Genomic DNA, 16,522 nt, shown 5'->3' on the forward strand with positions numbered 1-16,522 from the left:
ACCACCTTGATAAACAACAAAATCATGGAGCATACCAGAGGATGAGCACCAGGCCCAGATTTTCAACCCCCAGGGTTGGGGCTTTCCCTTCACATACGGCCTTATTGGGCTGTGTGTCCCCTTGAAGGGTACCATTTGCTCATCAACAGAGTGAATCACTGGATTCACTTGATTCATCACTCTCCACGTCTTTGTGGGGGATGTAATTAGGGTCTTCAGAATCTTCATCTGAGCTACTTTCACATCCCTCATACTCACTGTCCTTTGCAGTGATAAACTCCAGCGGATCTTGAACACTATATTTTTTCTTTTTATCCATTCTACAAAAGACTGAAAATGACAAAAAATTGGGGGTAACTGAAAAACGCCTCAACAAAGTTAAAGTAAAGTTCCATCACAAATTTAGGTATTTTAATAAATTAGTTATGCTTGAATTTAGTTAAATATGACTGAGAATTAACAACAAAGAATACATTTACTTAAAATAACTGAATGAGCTAAACTGACTAAGCTAATGATCAGCTTTTGTCTTTTTGTGACAAATATGTCACATCAGTTTTTTAAAGAAAATTTGGAGTTTAATGCCCGATGTGACATATTTGTCACAGCGATATTTAACAAACTGATTCTAGATCAAATTGTTTCAGAAATATTACCAAACTAGGTTACAAGTGACCTATGACATCTTATCTAAAGTTTAGAATTGCTGAATGAGTAAAAGCTTACCTTTGCAAAAAGAATAGAAAGTTTTTAAAATTAGCATAGTGATCTCATTAGCTAACCAGGTGGACCAAGACTTTGAAAATGGTGTCTTGAACACCCAGAGTGCCTCACTTGTCAGATGACTGAACTAGTTTGTGCAGTAGATGTTAAACCATTATAAATAGTTTTTCTCTAAGTGTAAAGGGGCGGTGACACCAGTGTCACTGTGGGTCCTTAAGGGTTAATAACATTATTAATATATTTCATTACTACAGATGTCCTTCTGAAAGTGCAGCAAGCCCCAAAAGTGTTACGAAGGGATATAATATGATCCACAAGCATAAACTACGATGTACAGATGTATACAATGATTTGTGCGTAACGTTTGAGGACTAACAAATGCATACACCAATGCAGACACAAATACAAAGCAATCTGACCACACGTAAAACTATTTTACAAATGTGTACATCCAAACCTGATAAAGATTGTGATTATTTACGGAAAATATTATAAAGTTCAGCTTCACAAATCATATTGTCTTTCAAAAACTGTTTTTACATACAAATGTCTAAGACTACATGGAATATTCCTCTCGTTCACTACACAACCTTAGATACGTGTGTGGTCTATGGCTGATATAGACCACATCACATGCCCACATGGGCTTTTGAGACAAATTTCACAGTGCCAGCTTCAAACAGATCCATGTCCACGTCCATGTGTAAATACAGAGGAATACAGAAGAAGCCCATATGTCCCAGTTTTATTTGTGACCCCAGCAGATAGCTGACTCTGGATCTGCCAGAGGTTTCTTCCTGTTAAAAGGGAGCTTTTCTTTGTGTTGCCAACTTTTTGTTGTTAGTTTTTATTTGAATGACATATATGCCTTGCAGTTAACAGGTTCGTGAGGCAACTGATGTTGAGAGTTGGCTTTTGAATATAGTCTGCTGTTTAGTTTAGATAGATTGGGATTTGAGGGGCAGATACATTAATCAACTACGATCAGTGTTATATTATGGATCTGTAGTATATGATTCAGCAGCAAACACAAGTCTGTTAAAGTTAAGCTTCCCCATCTTCCCCACAATGCGTTGTGCAGTGTCTTTACCTGACAATATAAAGGCCTGTTAAGTTGTGATTTGGTGCTCTATAAATCACATTTTTTGAGAATGTCTGAATGTCATATGTTTAACCAGATGTTTTGCCAACAGTTCACAATAATTTTTCAGTCATATTTTAATGCCCCCTGTTAACAGTGGTAAGAAATCTCTTTACCTTGATTATATGGTTGGAGTACCCCAAGGATCCTTACTTGAACCACTTTTATTTTCTTTATAATGATTTACCAAATGTTTGTCAGAACATTATGTTAAATTTGGACCACAACATTCAAAATATTAAATGTAAATATTAAATTTAAAAAACTGTCACTCTGCTCATGCCTGTTTATTTATCTATTCTTCTGTTATTAATTGTTATTAATATTTTATGAATAGTTTTTTTTTTTAATTCAGAGATATATGGTCATCACAGCCACTACAAACACATGCTTAATCAAACAGGATGCCGGACATTAAACAGAATATAAGGTGTTCTAAATGAGCTCCAGCTGGTGGCGGTAATGCACCAGTTCAACTGTGTGCCAACGGCCAGTTAACAGCACGAAGAAGAAGACGACGAAGAAGAGCTGCTCTGTTGCCGAGAAGAAACCAACGCATTTCGTAGCCATCATTCGTCAACATGCCTGGAGTTCTAGGAGTGATTGCCCGCCGTGCTGCTCCTGTCCTGAGGGGACACGTCGTGGCTCAGAGAGCCAGCATCTACACTAGACCAGCGAAGGACAAGATCGGCTCCTTTGTAAGTCTGATCTATCGGCGAACTACATTTGATATGTCGCGCTTAAATGTGTTAGCAGCTATGGTTTGTCCTTGGCTGACGAGGTCACTGTCTGTGCAGCGGTCGGAGCTTAATGTATTTTTTGTTCTGACTGTAAGTGGGGTTTTTTTTAAATATAATAAACTAATCTGAGTCTCTATAATGTTAGAGACTCCAGGGTGTAACGTTCCCGCGTTACATGGGGGGCTTTGGCGTCGCGCTTTGACGTGCTGTAGGCCGGTCGTGCGCCTCAATTTATGTAACCTTGCGCGGATCTCGTGGGAGGCGCGGCCGGTTTTAAGGTGTCGTTTCTGTCAGTTTAAGCAAGTGTGTAGAAGATCGGAGACTATCATATCGTATAGAGGGAGGTCTTACAACCTCCCTCTATACAAGCTTGAGACTCGTTTTCTTTTCAAGAAACTTTGAAGTAAACTTTCATCTTTTTTAAATCTTTCTGCTCACTCCAACTTGCGACGAGGCTGTTTTTATGTTCGCCGCCGAAAATTATATCAACTGCTGGCCCCAGTATACCCGAAGTAATGGGGCCATTAAGGCCGTTGTAGTAGTCGTTTCACTTATGGCAGCAACCTTGCTATACCTGCCATTAAGGCGCAGGAAACCACTGCAGTATCCTCCTGAACGATAGGTGTCGCTGGACGATCTGTGTTAGTGTTGTTCCCTTGTCATCATAAATAATGTTGTTCCAGGTTCAACATTGTAAGTGACCAATCACTTGCAATGTGAAAACAAAAAAAACAAACGCCTTCAAAAAATCTACTTCACTTGCGAGAAGAGAAACCGCCTCTGTAAGGACAATATGTATAATGCTTACCGTTTACTAAAGAAAAGTATCCTGAAATTCAAAGAATTCAAGTTCCTGGATCGGCGGACAGAAGCGGTTTCTATTCTCGCAAGTGAAGTAGATTTTTCAAAGGCACAAAAGGGGGACGTCACAACAATGTGATTGGTCACTTGCAATGTTGAACCTGGAACAACATTTATTATGATGATGAGGATATCAGATCATCCAGGTGTTGCTACCCAGACAATATCGCCACATAAGCACTGATATAGGAGGAGATGAAACCAAGACTTTCAGTGGTTTTTTGCAATGTTTCACAATCTGAAGTTTTCAAACTGCTGAAACATCTTCCTCTGTTCATCTGTATGTCAGAGCTTCTGAGCTGAATTAGCATAAAGCCTCTGGGGTCAAGGGTTTTGACTACTTTTGATTTTACCTTTTATCTTTCACTTTTAAAAACTGTTGACTTTTCCTTGTTTGGTATCATTATTTTCGGTACAACTGCATGTCTGAATTTACCTGCAGGATGCCAGCCCTTGAGGACTGTAGTTGCTCACCCCCGTTTTAGAGTAAAACACATCGATGAAATTTTTTACAGTCAACGACATTGATTATGGCAATGAATCGTTGCAGCCCTAGTGTCTGGTTTCAATCCGATCTTTAAGTCTGACGTTATTAGCTGTTTCTGGGTCCAAACTCCACTTCAGGTCCCAAAGTCAAACGAGCACTGCGGCGTCACTAAGAGTTAAAAACTGTCTAAATTCTTTCATCTGTAATAAAATGATCAGCGTTGCTGCTTTACCGGGTGTAACAATTAAGTTTAACATCGAGGCATCCATGAAAACAGAATTTATTAAATTTATCAGAGTTAGAAGTTAGCAGGAAGTTAGCTCGCTAGTTTCCACCTAAACATGATATAGCATGTTCTGACTGAGAGATTTGAGAGAATTCAAACGTACAGCTCTGCTATCACTTAGCAACATAAATGAAGACAGGAGTGATGTTCGCAGGGTTACTGAAGTTTGCTAGCTGGTATATAATGATGTGCTATGTGATCGCTAGCGACACAGCTATGTTAGCATAATATAAATACATTAACACAGTGAAGCTGGAGGATACACGCTATGCTATGAGTGCTATGAGATGCCATGTTGAATTTCTAGCGACCAGTATGAGAATGATAACACCAAATTTAACAAACCTGCTCCCCAATCACACCTCAGAACTTGTAACGCCAATGAGTCACATGACAAAGGGGAGGGAACATGGCTAAATAGGGGCAATTTGGACATTCTCCCTTAGGGGTATACTCACTTTTGTTGCCAGCAATTAAGACATTAATGGCTGTGTGATGAGTAATTTTGAGGGACATCAAATTTACAGTGTTATACAAGCTGTACACTGATTACTTTACATTCTATCAAAGCTCATATCTTCAGTGGTGTCCCATGATAAGATTTAATCAAATATCTACAAAAATGTGAGGAGTGTACTCACTTTTGTGAGATGCTGTACAACTCCATAAGGCCCTAGTCCTTCTCAACTCTGACTGCAGCTATCGATTACTTTAGTGTTTGAGTAATCTATTGGTTATTCCATGGATTAATTGAGTAATGGGATAGGAAATACTTTTTTACTTGTGACGTGAGCAAAGAAAAAGAAAATTCAAATTAGAAAAGAAACAGGTCTTCCAGAATGAACTGCTCATTGGTTTCCATTATAGAAATTGCAGTGTTGAAACATTTAACTGCATACTACATTTGTCAGAAAAACAACTCTTTGAGTGTATGTGCTGCAGTGAAATTACTTTTTTTTTTTTTTTTTATAAAGAAAATATTTTCCTAAATGCAAAAATATGTAAACATTCAAAGTCAAATAAAATGAGATGTATACAAAATTGAGACATTGGCATGCTACAGGGCTGTGTGTGAAGCATCAATGAATTTGAGGTTTGTTTGTTTTTTCTATAGTTGAATTATTTGAGTTACTCAATGAATTGTTGCAGTACCCCCCCCCCCCCCTTAAAAGAGAAAGAAGAAAAAAATCTCTTGTGATAGTGCGGGTTCACAGCTGACAATGTGCCCTCTCTTTCACCTTCTGATGTCCAGGAAACTGCTGTTGGACTGGGTATATTCTCCCTGACCATCCTGGGACCATCGGGGTGGATCCTGGCTCATCTGGAGGACTACAAGAAGAAAGAGTAGCATGGCCATTTTAAGAGTTTACTTGGCATGTTCAGTGTCCGTGTTCAGTGACAGCTTGGGACCATCACATTTATTCTAACTGCAGAGACGCTTATGGAACAAGTTTTACCGTTTAACTCTTCTACCTCTCTGACAGTTCCACTCCACATCCTAAACACAGAGCAACTTCCCCCAAGATTGTCTCTGATGCGTTGAGTTCATGGATATCTGTTGGCATTCCTCACAAGAAGTATGTTACAGAATTAAATTATAAATGACAGTTACTGTTTCTGTGTATTTGTTTGTTTTTGATGAAGGTTTTACATTAACTTAAAAAAAAGGAAAATATATATAAGACTAGTGTATATTTTTACAGGGGCAGTGGTAGGTAGAGTGGTGGCCCCATGATCGGACGGTCGGGGGTTCGATTCCCCTGAACAGCTACCCTGAGGTACCCCTGAGCAAGGTACCGTCCCTACACACTGCTCCCCGGGCGCCCAGTGGCTGCCCACTGCCTCACTGAGTGAATGGGTTAAATGCAGAGAGGGATTTTCCCCACGGGGACCAATAAAGTACACTTTCTTCTTCTTTTGTGAGTGGGATGTTTCCCACCTACTCTGGGGGTAAAAAGAAATCCCGTCACGAAATCTTAAAAAACAAAGGTATAAAGAGTGCTTCAGTTTTACTACACCTTAAACATGAGCAATGACAGGTTTGTGAAAGAACTTTTACCCAACCTTAATTTATCCCAAATACTTGTATAAAAACTCCTTACACTGATCAATTCTATCATGCTGTATAATACTTCATGATTACAGGTTTTATTAGAGTGGAATCTTTTAAGTTTTAGTGGCTTCTAAAGAGAAGTCAACAGATGTTTCCTCGGGTTATTTGAGTTGCAGAACTGATCAGTGGTTAGTCCAAGTTTCACTTTAGCACGAACATGTTTTACCAGGAAAAAACACATTTGCCACTTTAGAAGTCTGCAAGAAGTTTGTTCTGTAACATGGTTATCAGTCAGATGGGATATATAGTTGGGGAAAAGCTTTATTTGATCTCCTGCTGAATTTGTAGGCTTGCTTACTTAAAAAGAAATGAACAGTTGATCATTTTTATAGTTGTGATTTAGTGGAAAGAAAATGTCAACCAAAAATCCAGAAAAACACTCAAAAAGTATCCACTGATTTGTGTATCATCAAATGAAATGACTATTTAATTCCCCAACAACCCCGTCAGAGTTCTGGCTCGCAGTGATGGGCACACAGACCATAATCAGTTACAGATGTTCCTGATCGCGACTAATTATTATGAAGCACACCACTCCACAGAATCAATTTCTTCCATTCCACACGCCTCTGTGTGTCCAACGATGTAATTAATATGCGACACGAAAGCTCCAACCGAGGTGGACGTTGAAGCAAGAAAATACCTGCTGCTCGGTCTGTTGGCCATGTACTGTGAAGTCTTGGATGAAAACCTCCTTTCCTCAGCCAGAAGACTGAAGATGGATCTTCCAGCATGACGATGAATCAAATTATAGTGCCAAGGCAACAAAGGAGAAGCACTTTAAGGTAATGGAGCGGTCAAGCCAGTCTCTGAAACACATAAAGGCTAATATACACCGAGCCCTGCCAGAAATGACACTATGTCAAGCTTAGATTTTTAAAAACATGTTCAGCACCATCTTCTGTCAGTACAGCACGTCACATCATGTGGTTGGTTGTGGTAATAGATTTATGTTGGCAAACTAGTGATAGGATCGATAACTAACAAGACTAAAATCAGTTTAAGGGGATCACATTCGTGGTGCACCTGACTGCAACGGTGAGTTTCATGTTAAGAAAACCAGGATATACTGCCCACTGTCTGTTTAAATGGTACATGTAGCACTTTTGTATTCTCCCAGAGCACTAAAAGTATTTTACACAACATGCCACAGTCACTTTCTTCAGCTTTAAATGCTTACTATCTAACATTCACACTCTGATGGATGCATCGGAGAGCAACTTGGGGTTAGCATCTTGCCCAAAGATCTTTGGTACACAGACTGGGGGAGCCAGGGATCGAACCGCCAACCTTCTGATCAGTAGATAACCAGCTTGACCTCCTGAGTGGCTGTTAGTTGTTTGGCTAGTTGGACTCAAACAGGAAAATCCAACTGTTAGTTGTAATGTTGGGGTTTGTAAAGCACTTTATAAATGAGTACTGTGTAGAAGAGACGCTTTACACGTGTAGCGTTTCATGTCCTCTTTAACCTTAAAAAAAGCTGTGGAGGGGGAGGAGTTCGCCAAAATGCCTCCTGAGATCTGTGCAAACCTGGTGATCAACAACAAGATCACAAACATCTTACCACTGTTCTCGCTAACAACCTGTCTGCGCCAAGTACTAAGTTATGTTTTGTGATTAAAACAATTCACTGAATGACATATGAATCAGTTTATAACTTGTGTTTTTTGTGAGTGTGTGATTTTTAGTTGATATAATTTCTCTCTCCATTAAAATGAAACTCCCTTCAAAATGAGAGATTCTTCATTAATTAGTGTGTGCTCTGTATGCACTCACATAAAAGAGGGCATTTGATGCACCATTTAACTCTTCAGCACAAAGTGGATTGTGTTCTGAGTACTAACAGACTTTGCTATTAAGCCAAAAGCATAAAAAATAACAGCAAAATGCAGCACAGTATCCCAGTGTGTGTGTGTGTGTGTGTGTGTGTGTGTGTGTGTGTCCAAACCTTAGGATTGCACATGTCTCAACTCTGTATATTTTTATATATTTTATTTATTGTTTACTCTATTTAATTTGTAAAATATGTGTACACACACACACGTAGAAAAATATTTAGTATACACATCCAGAAATGCATATACTATTATATATTGTACATATATTTATTAGTTTCAGATGTAGCCATTCTTGTATTTTGCTTGTTTTACATTGTTGTATTTTGCACAACTCTGTTGCTTGTGAAGCTCGCACACAAGAATTTCACTCGCATGTGCTGTACCAATGTACCTGCACATGTGATGTGACAATAAAAGTGATTTGATTTGATTTGACCTTTGACTGTACTGTACGTGGTTGTGGACAGATGGCTACAAAATCTCCATGTACACAAACTAACTTTACTGTATCCCATTTATGTAAATCTAAATTTGGTCTCACGTTTTGCGGAAGCCAATGTGCTCAGCCATTCACTCTGCTTGATGTCAGCACTGGATGCTACCATTTAAATGTGAAATCAATTAGTGCAGAGGTGTCAAACTCAAATACACAGTGGGCCAAAATTCAAAACTGGAACAAGGTCGCGGGCTAACGTTAATATTTATTGAAAAAAAAAATCTTCCTCCAGATATAAGAATGAATCTCTTCTTATGGACTCAAACAAGTTTTGCTGAAAAACTGAATATGGAACAAGCAAAGCTTAATACTAAACAATATATATATTAGCTGTATAATACCAGTAGGCCAGCTCTAATAGTAATTTGGTATGGCTTCGCGGGCCAAATGTAACTAGGCTGCGGGCCAAATTTGGCCCGCGGGCCAGAGTTTGACACCTATGAATTAGTGGAACCACAAGTTGTCTTTTCTTCTCATTGTTTCTGTTGAGTGTAGTAGTTTCCACATTCAATGTCTCCTATGTTTGATGCTGGGAGAGGGAACAAACCCTCTGGGTTGGGGGTTGTGTAAGTCCAAGCAGGTCTTAAAATCTGCCAAATGGCAGATTGTGAAAGTTGTTCTTATTCTTTCTATGGAGAATTATTTCTTAGCTTTATTGTAATCAATAAAGATATAGTAAAAGAATTCTTGAAAACAAACTTTCTTACTGGAAAGCCTAATGAGTACTTCCAGGTGATGTTAAAGAATTACCTCGAGCTAACATAATGGTCACACAACAGTGAAAAAACTCCAACCACGTGGGGCCCGTGTAAATGTGGAGGATTGCATCAGAACAGTTATTAGTGTCAGATTTTAGGCAAATGAAAACTTCAGATCATCAACAATAAATGGTAAATGGCTTGTATTTGTATAATGCTTTACTCAGTCCCTAAGGACCCCAAAGCGCTTTACACTACATCCAGTCATCCACACATTCACACACTGGTGATGGCAGCTACACTGTAGCCACAGCTGCCCTGGGGCGCACTGACAACGTGATGTTGGATTTTTGAGGCGCAGGTAAACACGGACTGTCACCAGTGCTGTTGACCAGCAGGGTAGGAGATCCACTGAGGCAACGCCCGAGAAGTCAAAGGAAGAAGATGGTGTTGAGAAAAGACTGCCAGCATTATTCAGTGTAAGAAGAATATTCAAGTTGTAACACTGCTGCTAGTGTTTCGATGTAACATGTTTTGGTCCACGCGGACTTCCATATGTTCCACACGTATCAGCTGACGGGCAGATGATCACGTGACGATCACCTGCTTCCTGGTCTGACAAGCGACAGATTTTGCAGGTAACCTGTGTTATCGCTCTAATGTTAGACGCGTGTTAGCTGCGGATTTGTAATTCCCGATCCTGTGCGGAACATTTCCGAGACTGTGCAGTATTACGTGTACACACCACTACACGTGAAATATTCCGCTCCGGTCGACTTGCTTCACTTGTTAGCATTAGCAAGTACTTCCGATCATTTACTAAAGTATAGTTTTGGACACTAATGACTGTTTGTCATTGGCCCTTTCTGCATAGGAATACAGACAGATTGTTCAGATACAAATATTTATCGGAGGAGGCATTTGAAATAAGCTAAGCGCACACTTAGTAGTTTTTACTTTTCCAACTTGTATTTTTCTCACACACACTCAGTGAGAGCTTACTACTATGAGGCTGGTCATTCTCGACGACTATGATCTGGCCAGTGAGTGGGCAGCAAAATACATCCGCAACAGAATAGTCCAGTTTAAGCCTTCTGCTGACAGGTTCTTTACTCTGGGCTTGCCAACAGGTGAGTAACAACAATACCCATGTTGCGAAAAATGAGTCCTGCAATGTGAAGTCTGTGTTTCCCCTCTAAGTAGGATTTGTCTCATTTCTCACAGGTAGCACTCCTTATGGCTGTTACCAGAAGTTAATTGAATACTACAGACATGGTGATATTTCATTCAAATATGTGAAAACGTTTAACATGGATGAATATGTCGGTGAGTTAAAGGATAACTGACTCAGCTTTTTCCTCAGTATTAGTTGTGCAACTCTAAGTGGGCTCTTTGGAGAAAGTGTTTTTGAGGTGGGGCTGTGTACTGGGAGACAAAACCAGAATTTCAGCAGTGTAAACTAGCAGCTTTGCAGCTGGCTCAAGTCTGGTGACAGTGTGTTAACTGTGACTAATGAGCTGCATTAAAGTTGATATGTCACAGTTGACAACAGAAACAAAAATGTTACAGCCAGTTTTAAAACGGGCCCACAGACGTTTATCATCTTATCAGTAGTGTTACAGCATCACAGGCTCAAATCAGAACCACTTGATTCTCGGTTGTAACCCTCAAACACTTACCTAAAAGCAGATAACGCATAAAAGGAAATGGCATCAAAAGAGTTTGTTGCTCTATAAAAAGCTCCCCATAAAGCTTGGATATCATATTTTTCATCACTGATTGGAGAAAATAGACAAACCGTGGGTTTGTCTTCAGCTCTGTATGCAGGCTGATAACGAGTCGGTGCTCTGCTGAGCCAAACATTCCTTTAACCTTAACTTTAACCTTAACTTGAAATGACCTTCTTGAAATTCCTCATAAATAAAATTTTAACCATTTGGGGAAAATATTCATAATTGATACTTGCCTATTGATATTTATTTAGACTCTTTCTCTCTGATCACATCCTCCACTGTGTCTATTAGACCCCATTCCTACAATGCTGCTTAATGCCGCTTGCATGCGCAGCACCTATGCCGGGGCCTCGTCTCGGTAGGACGTGCCCGGCCAGAACAACTTATCCAGGAGGCGCCAGCCTTAGCTGTCTCCTTTCGATGTCGTGTAGTGGCTCTACTCTGAACCCCTCCTGAAGGACTGAATTTACCCTGTTGCTAAGGGGAGCCCATCCACCTTTCAGAGAAAGTTAGTTTCCTCTGCTTGTATCTGCGATTTCATTCTAATAGTGTTAACAGAAAGATGAGGCACAGATGAACAGATTTATGCAGCCGTCTCGCACCAGATGGCAGGAGACACAATAATTTAGTGGCGTTGGGCATCAATTAAAATGTTAACAAATCTCCATATTAGCTTATCTTAATTGGATCCCTGTTAAATCCAGAATTTAATTTAAAATCCTTCCCCTTGCATACAAAGTCCCATTTTTTTATGTTAAGGACCTCATAGTACCGCATCACCCCAACAGAGCACTTTGATCTTAGGCTGCTTAAATAACCTCATGATCAGGTTGTGTGTTCAGCTTAGGTGTCAGTGGTGACTTAGCCAAGTAAAAAGAGACAGTTTCATGACACAGAAACATGTGACCTCGAGCTCAGAACTGCTCACTAAACCATTTATTTCTCATTGTAGTCCACCATCAGGCTTAACAGGACTAAAATACTCAGTAGCTTTGGGCTAGCAGTAACAGAATGTACTAACATTAGTAAGTTGTATGAAGAGATTTTCATCAAACTGAGTGATCAAGAGTGATACTCTACACGATTAGTTACTTTGAGCTATTTATTTCTTTTTCATTCGGCTTTTCTTACTAATTTCACTCTCAGTAAACACGTTTTTGCTGTTCAGGTCTACCTCGTGCTCATCCCGAGAGTTACCACTCCTACATGTGGAACAATTTCTTCAAGCACATTGACATTGATCCAGCCAACGCTCACATTCTTGATGGAAATGCACAGAACTTGGAGGAGGAGTGTCAGGCTTATGAGCAGAAGATCGCTGAAGCTGGAGGAATCGAGTTGTTTGTTGGAGGTCAGACGTGTGGCTTTTGATATAGATTGCACAGCAGTGCTGCGTGGTATGCAAACTATTTGTGAAAGTGTTGTGACTGCAGATTGTGGCTGTTTCACTACATTATTATTATTATTGTTGTTTCTATCTCTGCACAAGTGGAGTGGCGTTTTTCTGTTGGGATATTATTAATATAAGTAATACACCAATGGTATACAAAGAAATAAAAGATAAACCCAACAGCTAAAACAATAAAAAATCTATTCTTGGCTTCCTTTTTTTTCGATTTGGAGTTCTAAGCTTTGGCATGACTTAACCTTTGATTAGAAGGAAAACCTGCTAGCTTAGAGTAAACTGTACCTTTGCCACATCTCGTTCGCTGTTATTGTGCAAAGTTGCCTGAACTCAAGGCAGTTGTTCTTTTCTGTGCTTGAGTCGATCACAGACAGCTCCTCATTTGAACTGTTTTTTTCGTTTCTTCATCATCCATCAATATTTACTCTTCTTGAATGTAGCAATGTTTATGCTAACGTGCTAGATAGCATTACTTGTGTGCTCAGTGGCCAGATAATTTAATATATGGTCACTGGGCACACCGGCTGTGGCAAACTCCTGTGAATAAGCGAGCAGCCAAAAATAGCTTTATCGTTACAAATTGTTTGGTTTACAAATTCTGTGTTCCATGTTGTTTGCTCTGTTGTTAAATTTGCATTATGTAAGTAAGTAAGGTTTATTTATTAAGTGCTGTATGGCTGAAGCAGTTCATGATATGTGGAGTCATGTGACCGTGGAGGGCTCTGAAAGGATCACTGAAGTCCGCATGTGTCACATGAAGCCTCGCAGCAGCATTGTGAACCATCTATAGGCAATCCAAAGATGATTTGCTCAGGCAGAGGAATAACAAATGACAGTGATCAGGGCGAGATGAAAGCATGCGTAATCATTTCCATTTGACTTTGAGACACAACATATTCACGACGGATGCAGCAGCGCCCCCTGCACAGCCATCCCGCCCCCAGACAGGGTTTAGGAAAGTGGGGTGGAAGAAGACCCACCTGCTCTCCTCCCGGCTTGTCTGTTATAAAGTGGCCTGTTGGTTGCATGTGTTGGTTTGCCTTAGTGTATGAGGTGTTAAGAGTGTGATTGAGGGGATAGATGCAACACAAGCACGAGCACTCGATGCGCCTCTTAAAGCCCTCGAGATCTGAGGTCCACATAAATGCACTGTACTTTTTAAAAAGAGGGTCAATAACAGTCTGATTAAAATGCGTAGGGACACAGCCAGGCGTCAGAGAATGAGTAATTCTCTTATGAACTCAGGGTCAGATGGCGTAAGAGCTTTTTGAACAGTAAGGTTGGCTGATTGTGGCAAATAAAAGGTTTGAATTCCCTCGGCCGCTGTAGATGAAATTAGAAAAATATGTCGCCCTCGCATCTTTGTCTGTGTTGTTAAAGGAGTGAAGTAGTTAGAAAACTATGTGCAAAATGTCACCGTTGCAGCACCTACTACTATGTCATAGGGATCAATTCATTTCATTTTATGCTCTTTACCACATGCTGTTGAATTTTGTTCTGTAGGTATTGGTCCTGATGGTCACATAGCATTCAACGAGCCTGGCTCCAGCCTGGTTTCCAGAACGAGAGTGAAAACCCTCGCAAAGGACACCATTGTGGCAAATGCTCGTTTCTTTGGCAATGACCTCTCCAAGGTTCCCACAATGGCTCTGACTGTTGGTGTAGGAACTGTCATGGATGCCAAGGAGGTCAGATTAAAGGGCACTTATTTCAGTCCTTTTTTTGTCCTGTTTACACACTTTACATGCAAAATATTTGCACAAATTTTACCTCTTGTGTGTGTAAAGGCCTTAAGAAAAGCCAGCACGCAGAATTTTGACAGCGAATATTTTACCAGCTGATGTTTATTGAGACTGTTTCTCTTCTGTAAGGGCTACTCCGTCTCAAGTTGCAGACATTTTCTACTCGGCCGTCTCCAGTTTGTACAAAAATGTTATCGTGCAAAAAATTTGAACATAAATAATAAGTGCTGTGAAACTTTAGCTTCATATATCAAATACTTGTCAAGATGTACTTTTTGAAAAATGCTCCACTGACCTTCTTTCCAACCCTTTTAAACTGCAAAAGTTTGAACATTACTATCTCCAAACTTCCAACAAACCACTACAAACGGACGTTTTCACTAGTCTCTCTCACCATTAAAGACGAATCAGGATCTAATTTGGGATAGGTGCATTAAAAACAGTGTCTATTGTATTTCATTTATATATGAAAAAAGTCCAGCACTCCTGTCACGTACTCGATCACACACGAATAACAATTACAATATAAAGTTGCTTGAATAACCATGGTTGTGGCTGCTGCTAAATATAGTCATTTCAGTACAATAAAACTTTAACACACTTTTCCTCTGCTCAGGTGATGATTCTTATCACGGGAGCACACAAAGCTTTTGCTCTCTACAAAGCCATAGAGGAGGGAGTTAACCACATGTGGACAGTATCAGCGTTCCAGCAGCACCCACGCACCATTTTTGTCTGTGATGAGGATGCCACCTTGGAACTCAGAGTCAAAACTGTCAAATACTTCAAAGGTACCAGTCACTCCTGTTGTGTGTGCCTGTTTCTAATACCTGCTTATTTTTAACTAAAAAGCTACAGTGCAGGTAACTGATTAGAAAAATGCTAACTGACTTAAATGTGTACCGTAAGTACAGGTATGTGAACCAAAAGGACTAAAATGTCATCCTTAAAGCGATCAAACAATTTAGCTTTAGCTAACTAATGATAAATGGGCTGGTTCTTATGTTTCTCTACCTGACTGCTTTATACAACTTTCCTCATGCAACATATTTAAATATGTTGAAAAATGCAAAAGCTTGTAGAATAAAATCAACAATGTGTGGAAAACCTTAACTAGTACATTTTTTTTAACACACTTGTGTTTAAATTTAGCTACACAAATAGACCGAGAGCTGCAAACTTACATATTTACTTATATATGCTTAGCATTAGATTAGCATTAGCTTAGATATTTGACAGGCATTGAGTCCACATCCCAGCAGTTTGTTTTACTCTTTTCATTTTTGTTGTAGGTTTAATGCATGTCCATAATAAACTGGTGGACCCAGTGCTCAGCATAAAAGACCAGTAAAGGAGCCAGTGAATAAGGAAGACAACTGAAGGTTGTGACCAATGATTTCTGGATTCAACATCTGTTCCACGTCTGAAGAGCTGGTGTTTGAGTCCTTAACTGTGCATGTTGCTTATTCAGAAACTTACTTTGAATGTTATTCTTTTCAGACTGTTACTGATTATTAGTGAAAGGTCACTGTTCATTTATGTTGCGATGTAGTTATAACACAAGTTTACCTATCTGAGGTGTTTTGTTTAATCTTTAACTAATTAAAACTAGTTAATGTTTAACTCGTTTTTTCAGGATTACTTTTTTCTATAAAGTAATGACCATAAACAAAACGCCCAAATTTGTTTGGTGGTTGAAGCGAACCTAGACTCTTTGTCCATATTCATTCCCAAAGTAGAAGGCAACAATGTGCGGACAACAGTTCAACAAAAGAAGCAAATGTGATGTGTATGTTGGTCAAATCTTGTCAACCAAATAAACACTGTACATGTAGATATATTTTAGGGTCCTCGTCAATTAATTAAAGAGAGCCTGTTACTGTCCAACAATAATTATCGGTCGGTGGATTTGAGTGTCTCACATGTGGATACTGTGAGTGGTTTTGAGGTGATGTTCCCAGTGTTTGAAGACTGAGATATGGTTTAATGCTCCTGTTAGAAAACCTTCTGTTGGGATGATTTTCTTTCACACTGCCAAAGAACAAAAATTAGTGTCAAAGTGAAAAACTCCACCCAGTTTTCTTTTACAAGGGGTTCATAACATGTGTCCCAGACATGTAAGGTGTTGGTTTCATACACTTACTGGACGAGTGTGTATTCCTATGTAATTAATTAATGCTGTTACACCTGAGTGTACTGAAATGCAGTGTGACTGCAGCATAAATTTAATTTGTCCTAACTTTACTTGAAACACATTCT

General features: G+C 39.6%; 3 protein-coding genes across 4 annotated transcripts in view; 2 read left to right on the forward strand and 1 right to left on the reverse strand.

The window, feature by feature from the left end:
* The window catches only part of rrh (retinal pigment epithelium-derived rhodopsin homolog), a 37,695-nt gene extending 33,573 nt beyond the window's left edge, over positions 1-4,122 (reverse strand). Inside the window, exon 1 of the mRNA XM_026152700.1 lies at positions 3,413-4,122. The gene's annotated coding sequence lies outside the window, so the exon portion shown is untranslated. The remainder of the gene's footprint in view (positions 1-3,412) is intronic.
* Positions 2,324-5,849, forward strand: cox8a (cytochrome c oxidase subunit 8A). Its single transcript, XM_026152701.1, has 2 exons — positions 2,324-2,562; positions 5,491-5,849. The coding sequence occupies exons 1-2, from the start codon at positions 2,446-2,448 to the stop codon at positions 5,584-5,586; spliced, it is 213 nt and encodes a 70-aa protein (XP_026008486.1). The 5' UTR covers positions 2,324-2,445; the 3' UTR covers positions 5,587-5,849.
* Positions 5,850-9,703: 3,854 nt separating this feature from the next.
* Positions 9,704-16,103, forward strand: LOC113012419 (glucosamine-6-phosphate isomerase 2). Of its 2 annotated transcripts, XM_026152627.1 has the most exons (7): positions 9,704-10,021; positions 10,375-10,513; positions 10,608-10,709; positions 12,285-12,467; positions 14,025-14,209; positions 14,880-15,054; positions 15,556-16,103. In XM_026152627.1, the coding sequence occupies exons 2-7, from the start codon at positions 10,390-10,392 to the stop codon at positions 15,612-15,614; spliced, it is 828 nt and encodes a 275-aa protein (XP_026008412.1). In that variant the 5' UTR covers positions 9,704-10,021; positions 10,375-10,389; the 3' UTR covers positions 15,615-16,103. The 2 variants fall into 2 exon arrangements, with proteins under 2 accessions (XP_026008412.1, XP_026008413.1); XM_026152628.1 differs by lacking the exon at positions 9,704-10,021 and having other exon boundaries at positions 10,028-10,513.
* The last annotated feature ends 419 nt before the right edge of the window (positions 16,104-16,522 follow it).

Source organism: Astatotilapia calliptera, chromosome 19 (assembly GCF_900246225.1).
Source record: "Astatotilapia calliptera chromosome 19, fAstCal1.2, whole genome shotgun sequence".
NCBI lineage: Eukaryota > Metazoa > Chordata > Actinopteri > Cichliformes > Cichlidae > Astatotilapia > Astatotilapia calliptera.